The sequence below is a fragment of the Meles meles genome, chromosome 5 (assembly GCF_922984935.1).
Source record: "Meles meles chromosome 5, mMelMel3.1 paternal haplotype, whole genome shotgun sequence".
NCBI classification, from domain to species: domain Eukaryota; kingdom Metazoa; phylum Chordata; class Mammalia; order Carnivora; family Mustelidae; genus Meles; species Meles meles.
The window spans coordinates 44114419-44138615 of record NC_060070.1 but is presented as its reverse complement, the minus strand read 5'-3'; the positions used below and the strand labels follow the sequence as shown (position 1 = coordinate 44138615).

Genomic DNA, 24197 nt, shown 5'->3' with positions numbered 1-24197 from the left:
AGAGACCAGGACTTAGATCTGCATAACAACCATACCTGGCTTACAGTTTCCCTGGGTCTGTATACATGTTATTGGACTTTGTTTTCTCCTGTTTATCTGTCTTACAATGATTTAATCACTAGAACCTAGAAGGGAAGAAGGGAAAACTTTTCTGATCCTTCATGCTACAAAAGTAATACTCTCTGCTGGATTTCCAATGAGGTCAATGAGAAACAGTGATTAAAACAGAAATATAAGAAAGGCACTTTCTACATTTCTTTTTTTGCTTCTTTGGAGAGATACTGTGAACTAACTCAAGGATTCTCTGCAGAAATGATGCATAATACTACTTTCATGCTTCCAAGATTTTATTTCGCTCTAGTTAGTGATTATTTTCACCTTGGTTGATTTTTAAGTTTGAATAATTGAGGCTGTATTATAAAGCATTTCCTGGGACACTTGGGTGGCTCAGTCAGTTGGGGGGCTGTCTTCCACTGTGGTGGTGATCCCAGAGTCCTGGGATCCAGCCCCACCTGCAGCTCCGTGCTCCATGGAGAGCCGGCTTCTCCCTCCCCTCAGCCTGCCACTCTGCCTACTTGTATTTCTGTATTCCTCTGTCAAATAAGTAAAATCCTAAAAAAAAAAAAAAAAAAAGCATTTCCTTAAGGTGTTGTTCCTCTTTCTCATTCACACGTGGCTTTTCTTCCTGTGAAAAGAAAAAAAAATATATCCAAATAGGCAATAAAAATGTCCCTCCTCACTTAATTACCTGTCCATCTTCTTTCGGGGAAAACTCAAGGACTAAAATTAATCCTCCTAAATGTGGGTCCTGTGACCCGGTGCGTTTGGAATCATTTCCGGCAAGTACAACAGCACCTGTCTTGTGTTTTCAATATCTTACTTGACTCCCTTCCCTGTTCCTCTCAAGAAAAATGTCTTCCTTGTCAAAGTGTGGTAGGTTTTTAACTGATGCCAACAGAGCCTTAAACCCATGCTCTTTCTTTGTGTCTGCGGCACGGCAGTGGTTCCCAGACTCTGGGGATACTTTCTACTGGACCGAACCCCAGATAAACTCCAGCGCTCACTTCTGAGTTCCAGGAGGTGGCCTGTCTGGGGCCGGCGGCCCGGCTCTTTGGAAGAGAGCAGGCTGAGCTGCCAGAGACCAAAGCAGCCGTGCCCGCATCGCGGCCTCGTCAGGACAAGAGAGGAGCATCCTTTCCCGGTCCGGTCGGTTTCCGGAGGCCCAGCGCCCCGCCGCGCCCTGTTGAAGCTCCAGCATTTCTAGGCCCGGAGGCCCGCGGCGTCCGCTGCTCCTGGGCCAGGAGACACAACCGCTCTGTGGACTTGATCTGCGGCGCTAGGTGGGAAAACCTCCTTGGCCAGGGCTTCCTTGCTAGCGCGCCAGCGGCGGCGGCCCCACCACCGCGGACGCAAGCACTCCGGCGGCTGCCTGGCTAGCGAGCGAGATGGGCCACGGTCCGGGGACCCAAGTGTGGCCTCCGCCGACTGGAGCCCCGCACGCAGGGTTAGAGGAGCCCAGAGAGTTTTAGTCCGGCTCTAGTCCTCTGGACGTTCTCAGCCGCGGGTGACCACAGAGATAGCCGGGAAGGGAGAAACAGCCGCTCGAGAGCAGCCCGCTGTCTCTGCCACCTCCTTGCCTTGCGCTCTCTCCCTGTGTGTTGGGGTTGTGGGGGTCCGGCTACGGTGGTTCTCTGCGCCCGGGGTTGGAAGGACCTGCCGGGCCTCACCCCTCAGCGATACGTTTTCTGCAAACATCGAGCTCCCTGCATCCCTGGCACGGCCCTCTGGCTCTGTTAGCAGGCACAACCCAGCTCCCTTCCTGCCCCTGGGCCCTGCTATTTCAAGAATTCTAGTGAAAAAATGTGCACTGGCGAAACGCAGGCCGGGGCAGGCAGGGCAACTCGCGAAGCAGGCAGGCACAGGTGGCCTGGATGCAAACATATCTGTCCCCTAAAGTTTTCCCCAGCTTTATTGATCGCAGGAGTGGGATAGGGGTCTATTCCTGTCTCTCAGATTTACTGTGAAGTAGAGCCTCTTGGGAGTGAAAGTCCATATGATAGTCCATAGCAGTTGCTCTGTGTCCAAAATGGTCATGGGCATTCGCTGTGCTGACACTGAGTTCTCCAGAGAGGCGGATTATCTTGGCCACAGGGTTTATTCTTATTTCTCGGTGGAACAGGCCTGCGATTTCCCCAGGAACATCTCAGTAAGTAGGGGTGTGTGTGTGTGTGTGTGTGTGTGTGTGTGTGTGTGTGTGTAATGATTCTCATGAACTGACAGTTTGGTATTTAAGAACAAATGGACTTAGGTAGGAACAAGTGGTGTACTTGTGGATACGTGTTTTCTATGGATAAGAATGAGATTTCTGATATCTCCAATACAATGTTGACCTCCTAAGGGAGAGTATTTCCAATCCCTCTCATTTCATTAAAAACCTGTACTTTGTTGAGATTCTGGGGAACCTGTACTTTGTTGAGATGGTAGACATTCTACTCAGCACCTCAGACTCTTGTGTTCTGAATTGAATCTACATGCATTTTCATAATAGAACACTTATGTTGTAAATAATGCCTTTGCAGGTGATTCTTCCTCACAACTGTAAGCTTCTCCAAGGCAGGGATAGTGTTTATTCACCTCTGATGTTCCCAAACCAAGCAGTGCATGTACATAAAAGCTCAGTAAATGATGATTAACTATTACACCACTTACTCCTAGTCCTTCCATTTTCTGTAGGCTCTAAAACAGAGGAATGGGGAGGTAGAGCTCAAAGATAACAGATAAAAGCCAAGGACCTAATCATTCCTGCTGAGGGACATTTGCAAGAACTTTATAGTGCTCAGAATCAATTTGCTAATCAAGTCTCTTGGTTTTAGGGCTATCCTGAGCCGGAGGAGGGAATGACCTACATCTCAGGCTATTTTTTTAAATCCGTATTTGAATATATTTCTCTTTTCATGCATTTTCCTTTCTTTGCTCTGTTTTTCTTTCTTTCTGTAGATTAGGTGTGGTGCAAGCCACTATTCTTGAAGTGAAAATATGCCTTGCTAACCTTTTGATATCTATCTTTGGATTTACTGGTACATTTGGCTAAATTTCATATTTCTCACTTTTTATATTTGCACTGTCATCCTAAAATAACATAAATTGAGAAACCTGGTTTTGGATGTCTAAAATACTTCACTTGGGAAAAGTGAGCTGCAAATATTAAAATCTGTTAGGTGCCTTAATTGTTGCTTTTTCAGCTATCAGTGATACTTTAAAATATAACCACATTCCCTAGACTCTTCCTTAAGTACATATTTGGAGAACTTGTCTTGTTAATATGTAGTATCAGTACACTATGTAGTACTAGTATTTTAGCTGATACTGTTTTTCATAAGGGGTTCAGTTGTGCCCACTCATCTTATACATCGGTACTTAACAAATGTCACTACCACTGATGCATTACAAAACATTCATTCTGGACAACATACTATCTAGAATATTTTCTGTAGCTGCTAGAAATCTCTGAAAGAGGATGCTGCACACAATAGGAATTCTTATTTTAAATTCTTGTACTAGAAAAATATCACTTTGAATGATAGTGAAAAGACTAGGTAGGTGCCTGATCAGTATAGTTTCTGACTTTTTGTAGACCATTCAGTTTTAAGAAAGATAAACATCTTGTCTAATTTTTTATTACTAACAAAATATTCATTTTATTATTCTGAGCATTAGGATTAAGGACGTGACTTTTTGTTGTACCTCTTCTGTTTTGCTCAAGTGTCACCTATTCATTCCTTTCAGATAACCAAATAAAATATGGTTGAGAATGCCATCTCTATTTGCAGCACCAGGAAAAAAAAATGCTGTTGAAATAATTCACGGTAACCTTGTTCTTTTATTTTAGCATCAATTTTCCTTCCTCCGTTATGATTTTAATGGAGTTCTTATTGTTTTTTTTTTCTTGACCTACTTTCAGGAGCTTTCATATAGAGTGTTTTCAGTGATGGTGATTTCTGTAGTGTGTAGGAGAAAAGTCTTCAATAAAAGTGAAACAGATTAGTTGACTATCACTTATTTTAGAAATGTTTTCGTGGCTTAAAAATCATCTGGTTACATCGTCCACAATTTCATAAAGCGAAATCTTTTAAGCTACGTTTTTCACGAGTTCTCTCCGTTTTCCAGACAGAGGATTTGAACCTCATCCTGCTCTGATCCAATTGTTATTTTTCTTTGTTGCCTCCACCCCCTAGAGATTGTGTTTCCACGGGAGAGGCGTTCTTGGGACTGAAGAGCAGAGCTCAGTGAGATATCTGGTACCTCAGGAACTAGATCCCTCCTCCCCCGCCTGGTGAGAAGTCAGAGACAATTTTGACAGCTCATAGTACCGCTTTGGCTCTCACGCTTGCGGTCCATGGGTAGGTTTTCCCTTCTCCCTTTTCCCCTGTTCTGGCTTGCCTACAGGCCAGCCGCATGTGTAGCCATTGCCCCAACCGACCCAGAGCTTTCTCTCACCTATCTTCTTGGGGAACTGGGGCAAATGTCCGCAGAAGACTTCGGGGATTGGGGAAAGCTACGCCGGGATCGGGATACTCGAAAGGGGAGTCACTCCGCAGGCTTCCCTCCACCCCCCGTCGCGGACCCACGTGACCGAGAGCAGGCCTCCACCAGCCCGCCCCTTTCGGCCGCTGCGGCCCACTTCCCGCTCGGGGTAAGTAAACCGCGGTTTTCCGCACCGCCCCAACCCCGCCCTCTTCCTTTCCCCTTCCCTTCACCTCCCTCGGACTCCCTCGCGCCATTCTCCCCGCTCCCCCATCCTCCCCATCGGGCCCTTTGTACGTGCTCGGCGGCGTGCGAGCGCGCCCGGCACGTGACCCCGCCGAACGTGGCATTGTGTTATCACGTGACCCAGGTGCGTACGCGACGGAGCGGGGTGTGAAGATGGCGGACGAAGAGGCCGAGCAGGAGAGGTTGAGTCGCGGCGGAGGTGGCTGCGTCGCGGAGCTGCAGCGTTTGGGCGAGCGGCTCCAGGAGCTGGAGCGACAGCTGCGGGAGAGCCGCGTGCCGGCCGTGGAAGCGGCCACGGAGTACTGTCAGCATCTGTGCCAGGTGAGGGCGCCTGGGGGTCCCCTCCCCCTTTTCCCCAGCTAGAGGGGGAAGAGGGCGAGCGAGCGCCTGGGGGCTGAGCGGTGGTCGTCCCTTCTTTGCCATCGTTGGCGCCGCCGCCCAGGCGGGAGCGGAGAGTATGAGGAAGGCGCCTTTGTGTGGCTGCCGTTGTGGCGGTTGTTGTCGGTAGCTCCCGACTGGGGGAAGGGAGTTGTGGTCAGGGTGGAAAATCCCCCTCCCCTTTCCTTCCCCCAGCTCGGGACTGCTTGGTCCCCGAGGCCAGGGAGATGTGGACAGCCAAGGACCGGAGTTCTCTCTGCCGCAGGGATAGGGTAAAGGAGGAATGGAGGCCAGGTCCTCTTTTTCCTCCTCCTCTTATTGTGCACTGGGGATTACCGCGCCCCCCGCCTCTGCGCCTCTGGTTTCCCACTCCGACGGGCCTCCGCCCCCACTGGTTTGATTCCTTTGCTTCCCCCTGCTTTCATCCGTCCCGCCCCCGGCCCCGTCCTCGCTGTCTCCCGGCCTTTGTTGTTCGAGTTTCGCCTTAGGACTGAAGGGGCCTTTGTTGATGTTCCGTGGAACAGTCCTCGCCGACCCCTTGTAGCTGGCTGAGATGTTCCGGGGTGGGGGCTCAGAGGTTGTCCCTTCCTGCCTTTGCTTGCCTGGTTGGTGCACCGCTTCCATGGTAAAGGTTGCTCTCCTCGGTAGAGGAGAGGAGCTCTCCCTGCATCCTGTGGGGCGGCTTTCCAGAGTCTGCTTCTCTTTTTGCTTTCACTCTTCGAGGAGTACGGTTTCCTCTGACCTTCCCCCCCCCCCCCCCCCAATCTCCCCACCGCCTCTATTACTTGGAGCCATCCCTATTTGGCCTCCTGGTGAAAAAGAGGATTGAGGTTCTTATGGACCTGTGCTCAGGTCAGTTTCAGCCCTTTCCTTCCCTTTCTTGAACAAGGACATTGCTTTCCAGTAACTGCGTTCTAACCAGGATTTAGAATGTTAAAAGCACGTTTGCTCGATAGAAATCGCAGAGTTTGGGTCTACATTTGGCCCTGATTACAAACCCTCCAGTTACGTTTGAAATTTCAAGGAGCTGCTCCTGGCTGTGGTGAAGATTTTGGTTAGATTGTCTTCTCGAGGAGGAAACAGACAATTTATACGGATCACATTTAGAGTTAACTTGTCAGTGTATCATTATAGAGAAGTTGTTTTGGAATGATACTGAGCCCAAGGCCGAACAATGGGTGGACTATTTTGAAATCTCCGAAAAGATTACATTTTCATTTAATTTTTAGTCTTCAGAAATCTTCCCTGTAGAAGATAGGGATACTTGAACTCGTAGAAAAAAATTGTCCATTAATGTATGCACGTTATTGTCACTAATTATTTGGTAGTACTTCATATCTTAAAAAAAGAAAAAAACTTTGTGAGATCAAGTGGTGACTTGTCTAGGAGTCTGTGCAGTGTCAGAGCTTCCCACTTAAGGTAATAAAGGTCTGATGAATACCTGTGGCAAAATTAGAGATTCCATCATTCTTTTGAATCCTTGTTTTAAAGAATTGTTGAAATTTGCCATTTTAACCTACCTTGGGAGTGCCAATTCATTGTTAATTGGTCTTTTAGATATATTTATTTTCGTTGTGAGAGAATACTTAAAGTACCCATAAAAGGAAGTGTTTCTGTTATAAGTAAAGTCTGCTTTAGCCAGTGAAAAGTATTAAAGTCTAGCTTTGCCAAAAGGTACTTTTTAAATAGCAATATCCACTGATGGGTTTTTAGCTAGTTACCGTAAATACTCTTAGCCAGCAATATTTATAAGCCTGATTAATAATTCTGGAAAAAGGAATCTCATGCAGGTTGGACTTTTTTGAGTGTATGCAATATCAGAAACTTATCACTCTAAGAAGTATTTTTAGTGAATGAACACCGTTTTTTAATCAATATGAAAGGAATTTACTGTGTTTTAAATGATTAGTTTTATACCATGTAAATAGTTTTTATTGACCAGTGTTGCAGGAAACAGTAATAAAACAAATGCTAAGTTTCTGGATTTCAAGAAAAATGAAATATTTCATGCACTAAAATGCCACAATAATTTAAATGTATTTAAAAGTAATCTCCATTACTTGAAAAGTTACAGAATGTGTCTGATATTTGATTCCCTCTAGAACAAATGCTCTGTTTTTTGTTTTGTTTTTTGTTTTTTTAATAATCTGTTTTAGTGATTTGGTGGAATGGGCAGTAACTTGAAACAATTGTTTCTTTAAAATTGTATCCCAGCCATTATTACTTAACATGCTGATAGGAAGGAATTGAGCAAAACAATGGTTAGCAATTAAAGAATTTATTGGAGCAATTTAAAAACAGTATTTGATATGCTAGGAGCTGGAAATTGTTTCTAACCTTGAGATTAGCTTTTTCTTTGTAAGTTTTTCTGTAAAACTGTGATATTCACATGCTTCAGAAAGGCAAAGATAAACAAATATTTGTCAGAGTTAGTGGGCTTCAGATTTAATATTCTATACCTGTTAACAGTTAGTGATTGTGCAGTCCTTATTGTTCATTTGTTTTTAAAAAAATGAGTTAGTTAAAAAATTAGTTTAAAAAAATGAACTAGTTTATATTTTGAAGTTTTACCTCAGCAGAAGATGAGTTTCTGGAGAATACAGTGAAACCTACAAAAGAAGAAGTTGCTTATGCATCCTAGTTGTAGATTTTCTTTCTTTTGCAGTGAAGTACAATAGATTTCTTTAGTTCTGAGAAGTAAAATAGAAATAAAAGATATTAAGTTTTTCTTACTGTTAACAGTATTGTTTTGTTCTTTATATTGTGTTGGAAGTATGCCCCACTTTTACTTGTTTACCTGAACATTTGCTTAAAGCTTAAGTTGGAGGAGGAAAAGGTGATAGAGGATGAGTATAAGGGAGTGCCTGTCAGAAATCTCAAATTTCTTTAAATCTTTACAAGCTAGCTTTAATCTAGGCAATGTAGTTTACTTCATTTTTTAAAAAAATCAACTTAGAATAAGAATACAGGATAACCAGAAATAATTTCTTAACATTTATTTGTGTCAGGATCATTACTGTACATAAAAATTGATTATAATTGGAACTTCTTGGACTACTTATTGTATTGGATGGGGTCAGTGTTCACTCAGTCACTCAGCATTGTTATTGAATACCTACACTGTGGGCCAGCCGATCATGATCATGGTCCTTGGCTTCACAGAGGTAGACAACCACTGATTGTTGTGTACTGTGACTTATATCTTTTATTTAGGAGATCAGTGCAGTACAGTGGAAGGTTATTTATTTGGGAGTTTAAACAGAAGCATTTCAATAGAAGAATTGTTCTAAAAGGATTTTAAAATTATTCATTTAAAAAGTTAAGCCATTTAATAGTTGAAGAATGATTTGTTAGGGGGTGGTATTTGTTGACAGCATTATACACAGGGCTAAATGACTGGGTTGATTAATACGTGAGTTGTGACTGGTTTTGGTCATTCATCTTCATGTGGCTGATAATTGTTTTAAAAGATTGACTTGGGGATGCCTGGGTGGCTCAGTGGTTAAGCGTCTGCCTTTAGCTCAAGTCATGATTCCAGGGTCCTGGGATCCAGTCCCTCATGGGGCTCCTTGCTCAGCGGGGAGTCTGCTTCTCCCTCTGCCTGCTCTGCCTGCTGCCCTCCCTGCTGATGCTTGCTCTTGCTCTCTGAGAAATAAATAAAATCTTTAAAAGATTGGATTGCATTTTTGGAAATAATGTATTTTCCATGTGTGCCTACATGCACACACACACTTCATACTAACATATACTTCATATAAACAGTGGTTCTTAACTACCTAGTACTTTCTCTCCTGAAGATCTTTCTTTAGGCGCATTTGAAAATATGTGGGGTCAGTTGTTTGGTGATTGCAGTGTCTGTGGATGTGATACTGGCATTTAGTGTCCATGGCCATGGATACTAAATTTTCTGAGGTGATTAGTAGGACAGTCCCACTCCACCAAAATGGATTCCTCTGCCTAAATCCTACAGTGTTTTTTTGAGAAGCAGTGAACAGAAAGAAAAATAATATATTAAGATTTTTTTTAGTTGCTATGATCTTTTTATAAGTATGTAGCTAAGAAATGTAGCTAATCTGGAACAGGTCTAGGTAAATGTTGTTCAGCGATACTTAAATTCACACTGAGCTTGAGAGGTCAAGAAAATGTCTGCGTCCTTAGTAGAAATTACAAGCAATTACTTAAACAATTACTAAAACAATTCTGTTTTACTGGGGTAAGAGGTTGGCAATTTAGCATACTTAATTGTCCTGATTAAAGCACAGATTTGACCTTTTGATATAATTAAAATTCTGTACTTTTAAGAAAGCATTTAATGCAAAGACTAGATTAAGATGTTAGCAGGGAACATAAGATACAGAAGACTCTTTAGTATATAAATAAGATTTAGATAAAACTTCAAGATGACACTTGAAGAGGTCAAAATGCAGTGTATCATTAACAAGTTTATTTTTTATTCTATTTTTTACTTATTTTTTAAAAAGATTTTATTTATTTACTTAGAGAGCATGAGAGGGGAGAAAGTAAGAGGGAGAAGCAGACTCCCACGGAGCTGGGAGCCAGATGTGGCACTCAATCCCAGGGCTCCAGGATCATGACCCAAGCCGAAGGAAGTAGCTTAACCAACTAAGCCACCCAGGAACGCCTTATTATATTTTTTTAAATTGAAATACAATGAAGGGACGCCTGGGTGGCTCTGTTGGTTGAGTGTCTGCCTTCCATTCTGGTCATGATCCCAGGGTCCTGGGATCGAGTCCTGTATCCGCCTGCTGCACCCCTGCTTGTGCGCCCCCCCCCCCCATCCCTGGCAAATAAATAAAATCTTTAAAAAGGAAGTGTAGTGTACTGAATTTTTTTTTTTTATAAATTCAAACAGAGAAAGGACATATAACAAAAACTTGATCTTTCTATCCCAGACCTCCTGTCACTCTGAACAAAGATAGTCCCTTAATAGTTTTTTAATTCCTCTTTCCAGGAATACATGTTTGCTCTTTTTTAAAAAATTAAGATGATGGGGCTCCTGGGTGGCTCAGTGGGTTAAAGCCTCTGCCTTCTGCCCAGGTCGTGATCCCGGGGTCCTAGGATCCAGCCCTGCATCAGGCTCTCTGCTCAGCCTGAGGCCTGCTTCCCTTCCTCTCTCTCTGCCTGCCTCTCTGCCTACTTGTGATCTCTGTCTGTCAAATAAATAAATAAAGATAAGGACATACTGTACACTGCATCTGGCTTTTATTCACCAAAAAAATACATATCTTTGAGATCATCCCATAGCTTCTCATGTAAATTTGTGGCTTTTTTTTTTTTTTAAGATTTTATTTATTTGTCAGAGAGCACACAAGCAGGGGGAATGACAGACAGAGGGAGAGGGAGAAGCAGGCTATACTCTCTGCTCAGTGAGGAGTCTGCCTCTCCCCCTCCACCTGCTTGTGCTGTCTCTCTCTGTCTCTCTCTCTCAGATAAATAAATAAATGAATAAAATCTTTAAAAAATCCTGTAATAATTCCAGTCTATGGCAGTGTTTAATGAGTTAATTATTGGTGGCTATTTAGAGAAATAAGTTAATTTTATGTATAGTAATTTCAACAAATTGTTCAAAGTAGGAGGTAAGCATTTCTGGCTGGGGTATCAGAGAAAGCCTTACTGAGAGAGGATTTGAGCCGGACCCTACTGCTTTTATTAACTGGTGCCTTACTGGAATAAGAAACAACAATCAAAGTAAAACTGTTAGAAGAGCTTCTGGGTATTTGAATTATGTAATTAAAATATTTCAGAGTATATTTTAGTTTCATCTGTTTGATACAAGTTGATTGTTTTATCTGTATGTTCTGTTTAGCTTTGTTACAATGGCAAACGTTTTGAAGACGCCCACTTCCCTCAAAAAAAAGCTAGGTTTTTTTTCTTTTGATTATTAGAGGATATCTTAAGTTAATTTTTAGGACACTTTGAATAGGAAGAAAGGATGGCTTGCTTGTTAATTAGTGATAATTACTTTAGGTATTGAGGGAGTAATAAGTCATTTAAACTTTAAAAGTGTAGGTAATGCTCAGGGGAAATAATTTTTTGAGTGTTCATAATTAGTATGATTGCATATTGGAGATATTAAATTCCACTTTCCAGAATATGCTTCCACCAATTTTAGCAAAGGAAAACTTTGCCAAATTTTGCTTGCCTCCTTCTTGACACTTACTTCCTGGTCCTAAATTGAAATAGAGGAAGATAAGATGTATTCTGCAGTTGCCCCTCGTAATATTTTATGTGACGAACCTGTAAAACCAAGGATTTTTGAAAATATGTGTTCTTAACCATATGAAGCTTTTGCTGTATTTATGTTCTTTAAAATTCTGTCAGAGTTGAGAATTTACCTTTTTTTCTAACACCCACACATAAATCCAGTTCATGAAATTAACCAGTCACTATGGGAGGAGCCTCATTTATAAAATGGAAAGTTTGTTTTTTATTCATGCATTTGTTACATACCCCATATAACTTTTTAACTACGTATTGTTCCCAGGAGAATCTCTTGATTCATTATTTCCTTTTTAGCATTGAGAGTTGCACAGTGCATCTCAGAATTAAAATGTTAATCTTTTCCCCCTTAACTTTACATTACAAAAACTTTATGGTCTGTGAATACACATTTTTAGCCAAGAAGATGTGTTAAAATTCAGTCAGTTACATGTATTTTTTCTTAATTTGTCCATTTAAAAAAAATTTCTATTTATTTGCCAGAGAGAGAGCACAAGTATTCGGAACAGTGGGCATAGTGTGAGGGGGAAGCAGGTTCCCCCACAAGCAGGGAGCCTGATGTGGAGCTGATACCAGGACTCTGGGATCATGACCTAAGCTGAAGGCAGACTCTTAACCCACTGAGCCACCCAGGTGGTCTTTCCTTAATTTATTTTAATTAAGTAATTAAATTCCTCATGTGGGATACTAAGGGAGCTGTGGAGAATTATGGAGATCTCTGCCTTCAAAGCCCTTACAAATTTGATGTGTATATTAGCAGTTAAACAACAGTATTAGATAGTAATGTGTCTAGTGATAAATAACAGTAGGTGGAGTGTAAATTAAGAGCATTTTGAAATTAATTTAGTAAAAATTGATCTGGAAAGGAAAACACTTATTTACATTGAGTCCTTGATGAATTTGGATAAGTAAACAGAAGTGGGCAGGGTGGGAATAAACAGAAAAATGAAACAACTTCAAACTGGTATCTTGGAGGAAAATGTCAGGGATTGGGTTGAAAAATAGGATAGAAAAGGTAAATTAGAACCAGAGTAAGGGTTTAGGATCCAAACAAAGGAATTTTAATTGATCTTTTTTTTTTTTTAAAAGATTTTATTTATTTAATTGACAGAGAGAGATCACAGGTAGATAGAGAGGCAGGCAGATAGAGAGAGGGGGAAGCAGGCTCCCTGCCGAGCAGAGAGCCCGATGCGGGACTGGATCCCAGGACCTGAGATCATGACCTGAGCCGAAGGCAGCGGCTTAATCCACTGAGCCACCCAGGCGCCCCTTAATTGATCTTTTAAGTATAGATAATATATAGTAACATTGCTTAAACACTCACCCTTCTAAATTTGGGACATTGAAACAGACAAAAAAGTTGAATGTCATAACTTCAGGTGTTTGTTTGTTTGTTTGTTTTTTAAGTAGGCTCCATACCCAGTGTGGTGGTTGAACTCAGCACCCTGAGATCAAGAATCACGTGCTCTACTGACTGAGCCCGCCAGGCACCCCCAGCTTTGGTTTTTCTTGAAGTATCCTGTATTATTGCAGTGTATCAAACTACCCAAAAGCATAGTGGTTTTAGAAGAACAGCTGTTTTTTTGTTTGTTTGTTTGTTTTATTTTAAGTAAACTCTACCCCTGATGGGGGGCTGTAACTCAGCTACCCCAAGATCAAGAGTCACATGCTCTAGCAATGGAGCCAGCCAGCTGACCCAGAAGAATAGCTGTTTTTATTAACTGTACTCCAGTCTAGGGGTCTGTTGGATGGTTTGCAGTCAGCTGGGAGGTTGTCTGGGGCTGAGTGGTCCCAGATGGTCTCACTCACTTGTCTTGTCAGGTGTGTTGGACACCAAGGTTCTTCATTTGGGTTGGCTCATCTGCTCCACTCTTATCATCTAGTAAGGTAATCTGGGATTTCTTTACATGAAAAGAAGAGATAAGTTTTGTTGCACAACTGCTTTTTAAGCCTCTGCTTGTGTCATGTTTGCCAAGATCCTTTTGGGTACATGTGGTCAAACCCAGCTTCTTTTGGGTACAAGGAAATGGGATTCTTTCTGTAGCGTAACAGTCTGACACATATCCCAGTTCCCTTTATTCCCCACTGCAGTGTCAGATACTTTATAGGTCAGATTTCATTTTTTCCTCTCTGTAGCCCTACTTCTGCTTTTTTCTTGTCAATCTATATTCTGCAATCAAAGCACATCTCTTTGCTCCTTTTCTCATAGATTGGCTACAGGCATTTCCAGTTCCATTTTAGCCCCACTACATCACTCAAATTTTGGGAAATTTTAGAACAGCCTGTTTATTTACAATAGTTCTTTACCTTAATATTAAATCTGGTTTCAGTTTGGTGTTTTGTGCTTTCTGAACATTATGCAGTCCTACAGTAGCTTCCTAGGTCTTGTTCTAATCCTTGGCCTTTCTTTCTTTCTTTTTTTTTTTAACTGATAAACTTGCTTTTAACCTTACTTTCAATTTGTGAAAGTCCCTAGTATACTGCTTTTATCTTTCTGCCTGATTGGCAGTCCAGTATTTGTAACACTGTTTCTCAAACTTGAATTTGCAGAAACCAAAAAAGTGTGAGTCTTTCAGGTTTTCAGGTTTTGACCTCAGCTTATAGTAATATGTAACTTTTTTTTTTTTAATTCACCATGTAGTTATCACTCTCAAACAAAAATCTCCCAAAACAGTACTTACCCTTACTAGGTATGATGTATTCTGTTTTATTATTATTATTTTGCAAAGCTGCTCTTGATTTTATAGTCCACTGATAGTCATAACCAAGCCCCCCCCTCCTTATAGGGGAATCATTGTGCTCAGTTTAGTAGTTAGCACAAGGGTAAGGCAGGCAGTCCTAAGTTTTAAGCCAGCCTTCTAGTCTAGCTGATTCAGAACTTCTTACACTTTATTTAGGAGGAAGATCAAAATGAAAATACGGTTTTAAATTTCTTTTTTTTTTTTAAGATTTTATTTATTTATTTGTCAGAGAGAGAGAAAGAGAGAGCGAACGAGCACAGGCAGACAGAGTAGCCCACAGAGGTAGAGGGAGAAGCAGGCTCCCTGCCAAGCAAGGAGCACGATGTGGGACTTGATCCCAGTCGAGCCGAAGGCAGTCGCCTAACCAGCTGAGCCACCCAGACGTCCCTGGTTTTAAATTTCTTAACAGTGAATGCCAGAAACCCGGCATAATGGCTGTGGAATCCAATTCGAGAAATACTGGTGCATAGGATAACATACAAATTTAAGCCTCGGGCCAGGACTGTGCTTGCTCTGTTTACTTTTTCCCCATCCTTTCGCTGTTACAACAGGAACTTTCTGCTCCATTTAAATTGGCTCTTCATTCCTCACAAGTATACCTACCTGTTCATTTTACTTTCTTTCTGATTTTCTTGGAGGAGCAGTGTTACGTAGTTGAAAACCAAATGGATTTGATGTCAGATATGAGCTCATCTCTAATCAGGACAAGATCTTTAGCTCATACTTTCTTTGAAAAAATAAGTGAGATGAGAGGAAGCTTGGAGTTAGAGAGGCTGGACTAAGATTGAAGAGGAAGAGAATTAATGTTCAGAAAGGCACTGTTAGGTGCTTTACTAGAATTTTTTGTTCTGAAGACCTGTGAGATCATAGGATTAAATACCAGTTTGTTTAAATGTCTCACTTAATCCAGATTGCCTCCTAGGATCTCATCATTACTAAATAATATTGTTTAGTATGACACTGAATCATCAGAAAATACTAAATTTTGTTAGGCATTTGTTTAGGAAGACTGAGATATTTGGATAAATGGCTAAAAGGAAAACAGTTCAAATGTCTGGACATTGTATTCATGTGGAACATTTGGCATCCTTATTGATGCCTGACATAGGCAGCGTTATATATTAAATTCATAACTCAGATATAGGTTTTATATTTAAAAGAAGATAATCTAAATTTAAAAGTGGTAATTAACAATTGACTGGAGTCCCATCATAAACAGTTTTATCAAGATATTAGAAAGTTGGTTTGTCAAGTATTTAAATTAATTGCTGCGGTAATTTTAGCTTACCAAAGTTAATTGAAGCAGATATTTGTGATTTTTGAGAGAAAATTATTTTATTACATAAGAATGATTTTACTACTTCTTTTGGATGAGCCATTATCATCAAAATGAGGCATTTAGAATCTTACTCCAAATTAATAGCTTACATTTTATATTATCTGTATAAACATTGTACATATTCTTGATCTTTACCAGATTTTTGCAAATATGATAAATCTGTCTGTAAAAAACCTGAAGTGTATATTTAACTCAAAAGCATTATCATTTTGTCAGTTTATATTCTGAAAACTATGAATTTTTATTTTTAACTTTTGAACAAAACTTTCATAAGATTATCTTTGAAAAGAATAAAACAAAGTTTAATAAAATGCTTACTAAAATTGATACTTAAGTAGTTTGAATCTTGTGACTTACCACAATTTATCCAAACTGTATTTATATAACTTTATTTTTTTTAAATATTTATTTATTTATTTCAGGGTGAGAGAGTGCGCCCTTGTGGTGGTAAGGAGGGGTGGGGAAGGTACAAGGGAGAGGATGAGAGATGCTTTAAGCAGACTCCATGCTGAGTGCAGAGCCCAACATGGGGCTCCATCTTATGACCTAGCTGAAACCTGGAGTCCCACACTTAACTGTTCCACCTAGGCACCCCTGTGTAACTATTTTAAAGCTCTATTAGGGTAATTACAAAAAAAAAAAAAAAAAAGTTGCCTGCCTAAAATGAGATATTGCACATAAAAACAGATAAGATGAATAAAATGTATATCCTTGAACAAATTGATCATGAACTTTTTTGTTAGCATGAAAATATTTTATAGGAACAGTTCTGAATGTGCCATAACTGCTGTTTCTTTAGTAATTAAGAATTCACCACCATATTGTATAAAACTGAGTATGTCGGCAAGTCACGGTTAGCATACTCAATATTGTGACCTGTTTATAAAATATTTCTGAAAAGGTGACCTGATGTTGCAAATGCTGCCAAAGAGAAATTATTTTTAACACCAAAAAAACCTTTGAGGGTTTACTTATCTTGAATGAAACCATTTGCGGTGTTTGATATCCACCCCATCCCGAGAATCATCTTTACATGTGTTTTACTTAATGGAAAAAACTTACTCTTTACATCCTGTCCCTCATAGATACTTTGCTTGACAGCCCATTAGATACTGTGAATTAAAGTTTGGATTCTAAGGACACTGCTTTTAATTTCCATAAAATTGTTTATTATGACCCTTGGCATGCTACTTACAACTCTGCTTTATCCTTGAAATGGAAATGGTACAGACCTTTGTTGTTGTAAGAATTGATCAAGGACACGAAGTTATTTTAAATGATTGTTACAATATAAAGCAACATTTTCATTTACACTTAGAGCCTACTTTGGAAACACCTTTGATGTTTTATATATGATAATGACCTAGCATAATTTAAAAACAAAAATTCTGTCATATTCAATGCCATCTATTATCATCACATTGAAAAATAACAGAGTACTGATCTACCAACTTTTTTGAAGTCTGTATTTTAGAGAAGGTGGAATTTTATTTCATAGTAATTTATAAAAAATTGTTTTGATTTTGGGGGTGTGAGCGGGAGAGAGATTACTTGATGTATGGAATGTACCAGGAGTAGATTATTGGCTTTACAATTACTGAAACCTTTCCTTTGTCCAAAATTTAAACCTGGGATCTGAGAGGCTGGGGATGGGTGAAGGTTTTACAGAGTAACTAAAAGTACAGTTTTTGAACTGTGATTCAAATTACAACTCCCTTACTTCCTTTAGGACTTCAGGCTTCGTTTTGTGTCTGTGTTCTCATCTACAGAGTGGAGGTAATACCTGCCTTAAAGCTGTCGTGATTAAGCCATAATATTTGCTGAGCACTTTGCATGTTATAATGCTGGAAGTACACAGTGATTGCTAGCTATTAATACACTTAAGAGGACTAGATCTGAAATTTTCCCTCGTAAAAGAACATTAATCTTAGTGTTAGTAAAATACTCTCTAATTTATTGTTATCTAGATAGTGGTTTTAAAACTTTAAAAAATTGGGGTGTCTGGGTGGTTCAGTGGGTTAAGCCTCTGCCTTCGGCTCAGGTTATGATCTCAGGGTCCTGGGATTGAGCCCCGCATCGGGCTCTCTGCTTGGCAGGGAGCCTGCTTTCCCCTCTGTCTCTCTGCCTGCCTCTCTGCCTACTTGCGATCTCTGTCTGTCAAATAAATAAATAAAGTCTTAAAAAAAAAAAATAAACTTTAAAAAATTAAGGGAACTCCTTCCCTTTACCCCAAACTCTTACCTGGTATCTTGATGTATAAAACAGAGAAGTTACCTCTGCAGAAAAGTTTGAGAAGTACTCATCTAGCATATGTAACAATACCATTGCCAGAGGTTGTAAAGGGAGTTCAGTATACTTTTCTGACATTATTTTCTTCTTAAACAGGTGTGGGTTTTTTCCCCTTTTGTTTTCTTCATTTTACTGCTTTCTTCTCTGTATTCTGGAGGACATAATGGATGTTCTTGTCTTAGAGACATAATAAAGCCATCACTCAGAACTTTCATATGTTCTGTTTAATTTTTAAAGAGTTGTAATTGTGTGGCTTGCTTTTGTTTTACGTACTAAGTCACATTAAATAAACTCGGGGATTTTTTGTATCTAATATTTAAATATTAGAGATGTATATAATGTGAATAGAGAAATTGTACCTTATCAGAATAACAATAAATGTTAATAGTGAAACTTGTGCACCCTTCCACAAATATACTCATTGCTAACATTTAGTTCTTTTTGAAAATTCATGAAGAAGACCTGTACCATCTTACACATTTCCCCCCAGTCTTCATCTATTTTTCTCTGGATCTTTCATTTTCTTTCTTAGGTTTCGGAGAATGCTACATCACAGTGCCTATGTCATTCACTTTATCTCATTGGGTAAGCATTACATAATTTCATCCTAAGAAGAACAAGGGTTAGTGTAGCACAATAAGATATTTTGAGAGAGTGTACACACACACCACATATATGTACTATTACCGCTTACATAGTTATTTGAGTATGTTTACTAAATTACAAAGTTTATGTTTTAGATAAATTCAATATAACAAGAAATTTTTTCCCTTCTGTACTTCACTATATACTCTTTCTTTGGAAACCTGGTTTATAGTGCTATGAGTAGCTGACATTTCTGACATAAATTATTAAATAACTTCCTGATTTATTTTTCCCATTTTCAGAGTGTACTGGAGATATGACAACAGTGACAACAGATTTTAATTACTGTCTTTTAGTCAAATTTAATGTAGTATGTATTTCTGGCTTATTGCTTCTGTCACACTTTCCCCTTTATAAAGATACCTGAGTATTAAGTTGTCCCAGTTACCAGATTCCCTCTCAGCTCTAAATCATCTCAGTTGCTTGCTCTGTGATATTGGAGCTTGACCCTAAGTTAAGCATTTCTTCTTGGATGTTCTACTTTGTTAGTAGAGCAAACTGAAGGGACACTACACAAGGAAGGGGCTTTAGTTTTTGTTTCTCTCTCCTACTGCATGACTGCTAGTGGGACAGGTATGGGGACATCCCGTGGTGCTCTGTCCCAGGATAAGTGTCCACAGTAAACACACTTTTGGTGAGCTCACAGTCCCAGCCCCAACTTCGTGACCATCTCCCCATAGTTCCCCTGACATGTACATTGCACACCCCGAACATATGTCTCCTTTCTGGAGAGCCAGCAGCTAGCACTCCAGTTCTCCCTGCATGTCTTATACCATTGAGAGTTGTTTTCCATGGCCCTCCCTGTAGGCACTGTTGGGTCAGGTTCTTTGTGTTTCATCTCCCTGTATGTGCTCACTAACCAGCCTGTTAGGTCCAGGCATCCCAACCTGGTGAACTTCCTTGCCATCCAGCAGGCTGCAAGCACACCTTTTCCTTGGTGCATACCCTGGTTTGGGGGGGAGAGCCCTCTTTCTGTGTTTATTTCTGCCTTGGATACTTTCACCCAGCCCTCTGGTATTCTTTAGAGTTCTCTTTACACATTTATATATGTTACTCCCTTGGTTTATTTCTTTCAGTGCAACTTTCCTTTTTCAAATTACTGTGTGGTTCCTATTTCTTGGTTGAACCCTGAGGCAGTAGGCTAAAATGAAATAAATTACATACTATAGTTATGCATAAAACCTATAGATTGGTACTGATACCTTTCCCCTCATATGCACAGTATTATTTGGGTCATCACCTAGTCGATGCAAACTTAGTTTAGATTAAAGAAATAAAATAACATGGTTGTAAAATTCAGTTATTCATTCCAGTGGGCTTATAACTGTCTAGGAGTCATCCTTAAAAGTCTCTGGCACCTGAGTGGCTCAGTCAGTTGAGTGTCCAACTCTTGCTTTCAGCTCAGGTCATGATCTTAGGGTCCTCGGATTCAGCCCTCAGTTGGGCTCTGGGCTCAGCGGGCGAAATCTGCTTCCGCTCTCCCTCTGCACCCCCTCCATCCCACTTATGTGTGTGCTCATGTACATGCACGCTTACTCTCTCTCTCTGAAATGAATAAATAAATCTGAAAAAAGTTCACTGGCCTCAACAATTGTTGAGATGAGGGGATGGAATAATTGTGTTTTCATAGTTAATTATGTCTCTAAACAGTCAAGAAATACCAAGTGAGTACTTCTCAATCCTATTAAGTTATGAGCATATTTGATAGCTCAGAAAATTTCCACCTGGTCATTTCTTTTTGAATAAATTAGCAAATGACAGTCTTGTGAATTATCTTTTTAAAATTTACCCATATAGAAGGTTGGATTAAAAGAAAAGCACACCCACACTCTTAGAGGAAGTGGGACTGTTAAGGAATAGGGAGACACAGAAATGCTGTTGTGACCAATTTATTAGTAATGCTAACTTGTTAAATGTTATTTGTAGACATGTAAATTTGTTCATTTTCATATCTAAATCTTGTGGGTATTTAAAATCAGTACTTTTGCTAATTTTATGATCCCCTTATATCTTTCATAACATCACATATCTGTAGTTATTTCTTTGCAGTTGACTAAGGTGTTCTGTTAATACTACCTTCATTCCCAAGCATTTTTCTCAATTCAGTGGATACCGAATTTCTGACTTAATATGTTGGCTTCTGTGTACCCTAGTGCTTGTTTTTTCTTTGAAGCTGTGATATATATTTAAAATGGATAATGACAGTAGCTCCAGAAATTGAAGGAGGAAGGAATAGAATTAATGATAGATCATTGATTCTATAGCAAAATTTGTTAAATCTGCTATATCTCATAGCTCTTATACTGGTACAGAAGTAAAGAATTTGCATTTTGTATTAAATATGTTAAAGTAAAATCAATAAAATAGGATATTAGACTCTTGTATGAGGGGTCTTCCTCCTGGACCTACTGCTTTAATTTCACTATTTGTGACAACTTTGGGTAGAGCTATTATTAGAGATAAAACTGATGCCACTGACTGCGTAGATGATGATCTTCCCAGTGGGACATTTATCTAGTTAGTATTTTAAGTAAATTTTTAAAAGCAAATGATGTTTTCTGTAGAGGAGCCCCCCCCCCTTTTATTTTAAACTTAGGATATAATTACTATGTATAAAGTGAATGTTCTTGAAAAGGAAAAAGTACTTTCTTTTTTTTTTTGGGAAAATACTTTTCAATAAATTTACAAATAGGAGTTTTCCTCCCTTGCAGTGAAAAGATTCCTATTTTATTCTGTTCTTTGACATGTGAAACTCTGTAAGGGTGTAATGTACTGGAGAAAGATAATTACAAGGGAATGAATCTAATCATAACAGAAAATAGAATTCTTTGCAACAGTAAGAGTAATAAGAAAGAAAATATTTTATAAAATATATTGCTGTCAGATACATTTTTCTCTTTCCTGCTGGCCCCTGCAAGAAAAGTATAACATGAAATTCACATGGTATATATTGTATCTTACTAAGAAGTTACTTCTTTAAAAACTTTTTTAGAGGCTTCTTCAGTTAACACAGTGTGGCAATTTAACTAACAGAGTAATAATTTTAATTTTGTTGGTGTACTGTTTGTATTCTTTTAGAACTACAAGCATACTTTTCTGTGTTTATTGATAGAGGTAAAACTCCCAGGCTAATGACAAAAGTCTTTTGTTATTTACAGTATATGCTTTATTCTTTATTTAAAGATTTATTTTTTCATTTGAGAGAGCGCGTGTGTGCAAGGAGGGAGGGCCAGAGGAGAGGGAGAATGGAAACAGACTCTGTCGTGGGGTGATCCCATAATCCCCGAGGTCATGACCTGAGCCAAAATCAAGAGTCAGACACAACCAATTGAGCCATCCAGGCACCCCTACAGTGTATGCTGTAATGTTATTTCGTATTCTAGGGACATTATGCCATGCAGGAAAGAAGGTTTCCTATTCTTTCTCTTGAGCATTAGGCAAGCTTACTATCCAAGTTAGAAACGAGGGTGGGTGGGTGGGTGTGTGTGTGTGTGTGTGTGTGTGTGTGTGTGTGTGTGTGTGTGTGTGTTTCTGTTAAGGAACATCTAGAATAATTTATAGGGATGTGTGGATATGTCTTAGGTAGATAAGATTTTAAGTAGATAATAATGGGGAAATATAGGTAATTTAGGGAAGAATAATTGGAATAGAAGAGTCTCCAAAGAGACAAGCTGCCTCGTTACTGCTGAGTGCAGTCTTTTTGTTTGTTTAAGTTTCTGTGCTCCTGAACCCATCATTTCTCTGAAAACTTGAATTTGAAACTTTTTCTTAACTATGTACATTACATTAGCAGCAAGGCTTCATGGAGTAGATGAATAGGGCAGGACTGTTGTGTGTGCTTTTATAAGTTCAGGATTCCAGTTGCGCTGTCATCACTCTGATCTTTTAACAGTTATTATGAGAGTGAATAAATTACCTTTTTTCCCCTTTAAGTGACCTTGTGTTAAATTTCTCATCCTAATAAAAATAGTGATCAAATTTTTAGGTAAAAGTGCTTATATAAAACAGTTTGTCAATTCTTTCTGACTTAAATACATTAAAAATATTGTGAGTTATGGGTACAGATCAATTGTGATAAGTATCTGGGAACTCTTTTCCAATAACACACTTGACTAAATCTCTGGATTTCAAGACCTGGCCACTTGCTACTGGAAAATGCATATATCCATAGCCACGTCTGTAGCCGAAGGGCTTTTGGATGAACCTATTCTGTGGACAGATACATGATATTTACTGATGACTAAATATAGTTTGGTGTTTCTGTATTAAAAAGTACTGTCAGGGGCGCCTGGGTGGCTCAGTGGGTTAAAGCTTTTGCCTTCACTCAGGTCATGATCCCTGGGTCCTGGGATTGAGCCTGCATAGGGTTCTCTGCTCAGGAGGGAGCCTGCTTCCTTTCCTCTCTCTGCCTGCCTCTCTGCCTACTTGTGATCTCTGTCTGTCAAATAAATAAATAAAATCTTTTTTAAAAAATCATTTAAAAACTACTGTCTTTACTTAACCGCAGTGACAATAAATGTCTACAAACCCCAGGTATGCAAAGTAGGGTAGGGAAAGAATAGTGAGGTAGAACAGTTCCCACCCAGATTCCCTGCCTGCTGACTACCTCCTTATTACTGACTGCTGTGTGGGAATTCTGGCCTAATGTTGCTGGATCTTCTGATTTCCCAAGAACTAGAAATCCAGATTCTTAGTATAACAGCACAATTTTGAAATATTGGCAAGTAATTAAAAATGTCTGAGGGGAAACACCCCCATACACTGTATGAGCCAAACAAAATATGTCTGAGTAATTTAAATTTATTCCTGGGTATTTTGAGTGATCTGTCGTTTGCCAGAAACAGGACATGAAAAACAGTTCCTCCTTCAGAGTGAGTTTTGGTTCTTTATGATTCCATCACACTATATGTGTTTCCATTTTTCATTTGCATCCCTGGAAATTGTAGTCTCCTGAATGCATCTGGGAAGAGAGTTGTACAAATAGCCAATGAGGTAAGGGGAGGGAAACAACTCAGGTTGCTTTGGTACCTAATTTGTAATAGAGAGATCTTAAGGTAAAGATTCTCACTGGCAGATAGGTAGAAATCTCTTAACCATCTTCCTGGTTGTCTTTTCCTGCTTTGCTTAATTTATTCTGAGGCCTAACAGATTTTCAGCCAGTGTTTTAACATTCCAGAACTATTTAAACATTGTATATACCCCATGTATGATTTCATGAATAGTTCAGTGGAAGGATGGAAGAGAACCAATCAGGTAACACTAGCTTGCAACCATGTTAACTTGCAGCTAACATGGTTAAAATTTAGAAAATATACTTACGTTAAAATTAGTTTATATTACGTCAGTATTGCTTAATTTTTTGCATTATCTGAGAAAATTCTCAAGTTTAGATTAATAATGGACAGCTGTATTAGTTTCTGATTATTTTAGCAAGTTTAGTTCACAGTGTTGAAAGAGCCAGTATCAAGTTCGATGGCCCGGTAAAAATAACCAATATCAAGTATAAAAAGGAGTATAATAATGAAGGGTTTTTAAAAATACAAAACTTAGGGGCAGCACCTGGGTGGCTCAGTTGGTTAAGCATCTGCCTTTGCCTCAGATCATGATCCTGGGGTCCTGGAATGGAGTCCCACATTGGGCTCCCTAGTCCCTCTCCCTTTTGCATTCTCTCTCTCAGGTAAATAAACCTTAAAAATACAAATTTTAAAAATAAATAATTGCAAATACAAGTCCTTTTTTTTTTTTTTTTTTTTAAGTTAGCTTCCACATGAAGCCCAGTGAAGGGCTTGAACTCA

The 24197-nt window shown here is 39.5% G+C and overlaps 1 protein-coding gene across 1 annotated transcript in view; it reads left to right on the top strand.

Moving 5' to 3' along the window:
- Window positions 1–1302: 1302 nt before the first annotated feature.
- Window positions 1303–24197, top strand: part of ZNF292 (zinc finger protein 292) — a 92613-nt gene continuing 69718 nt past the window's right edge. The window contains exons 1-3 of the mRNA XM_046004965.1: window positions 1303–2206; window positions 4236–4693; window positions 4895–5091. Coding sequence (XP_045860921.1) covers window positions 4924–5091 — 168 coding nt within the window. The 5' untranslated portion in view covers window positions 1303–2206; window positions 4236–4693; window positions 4895–4923. The remainder of the gene's footprint in view (window positions 2207–4235; window positions 4694–4894; window positions 5092–24197) is intronic.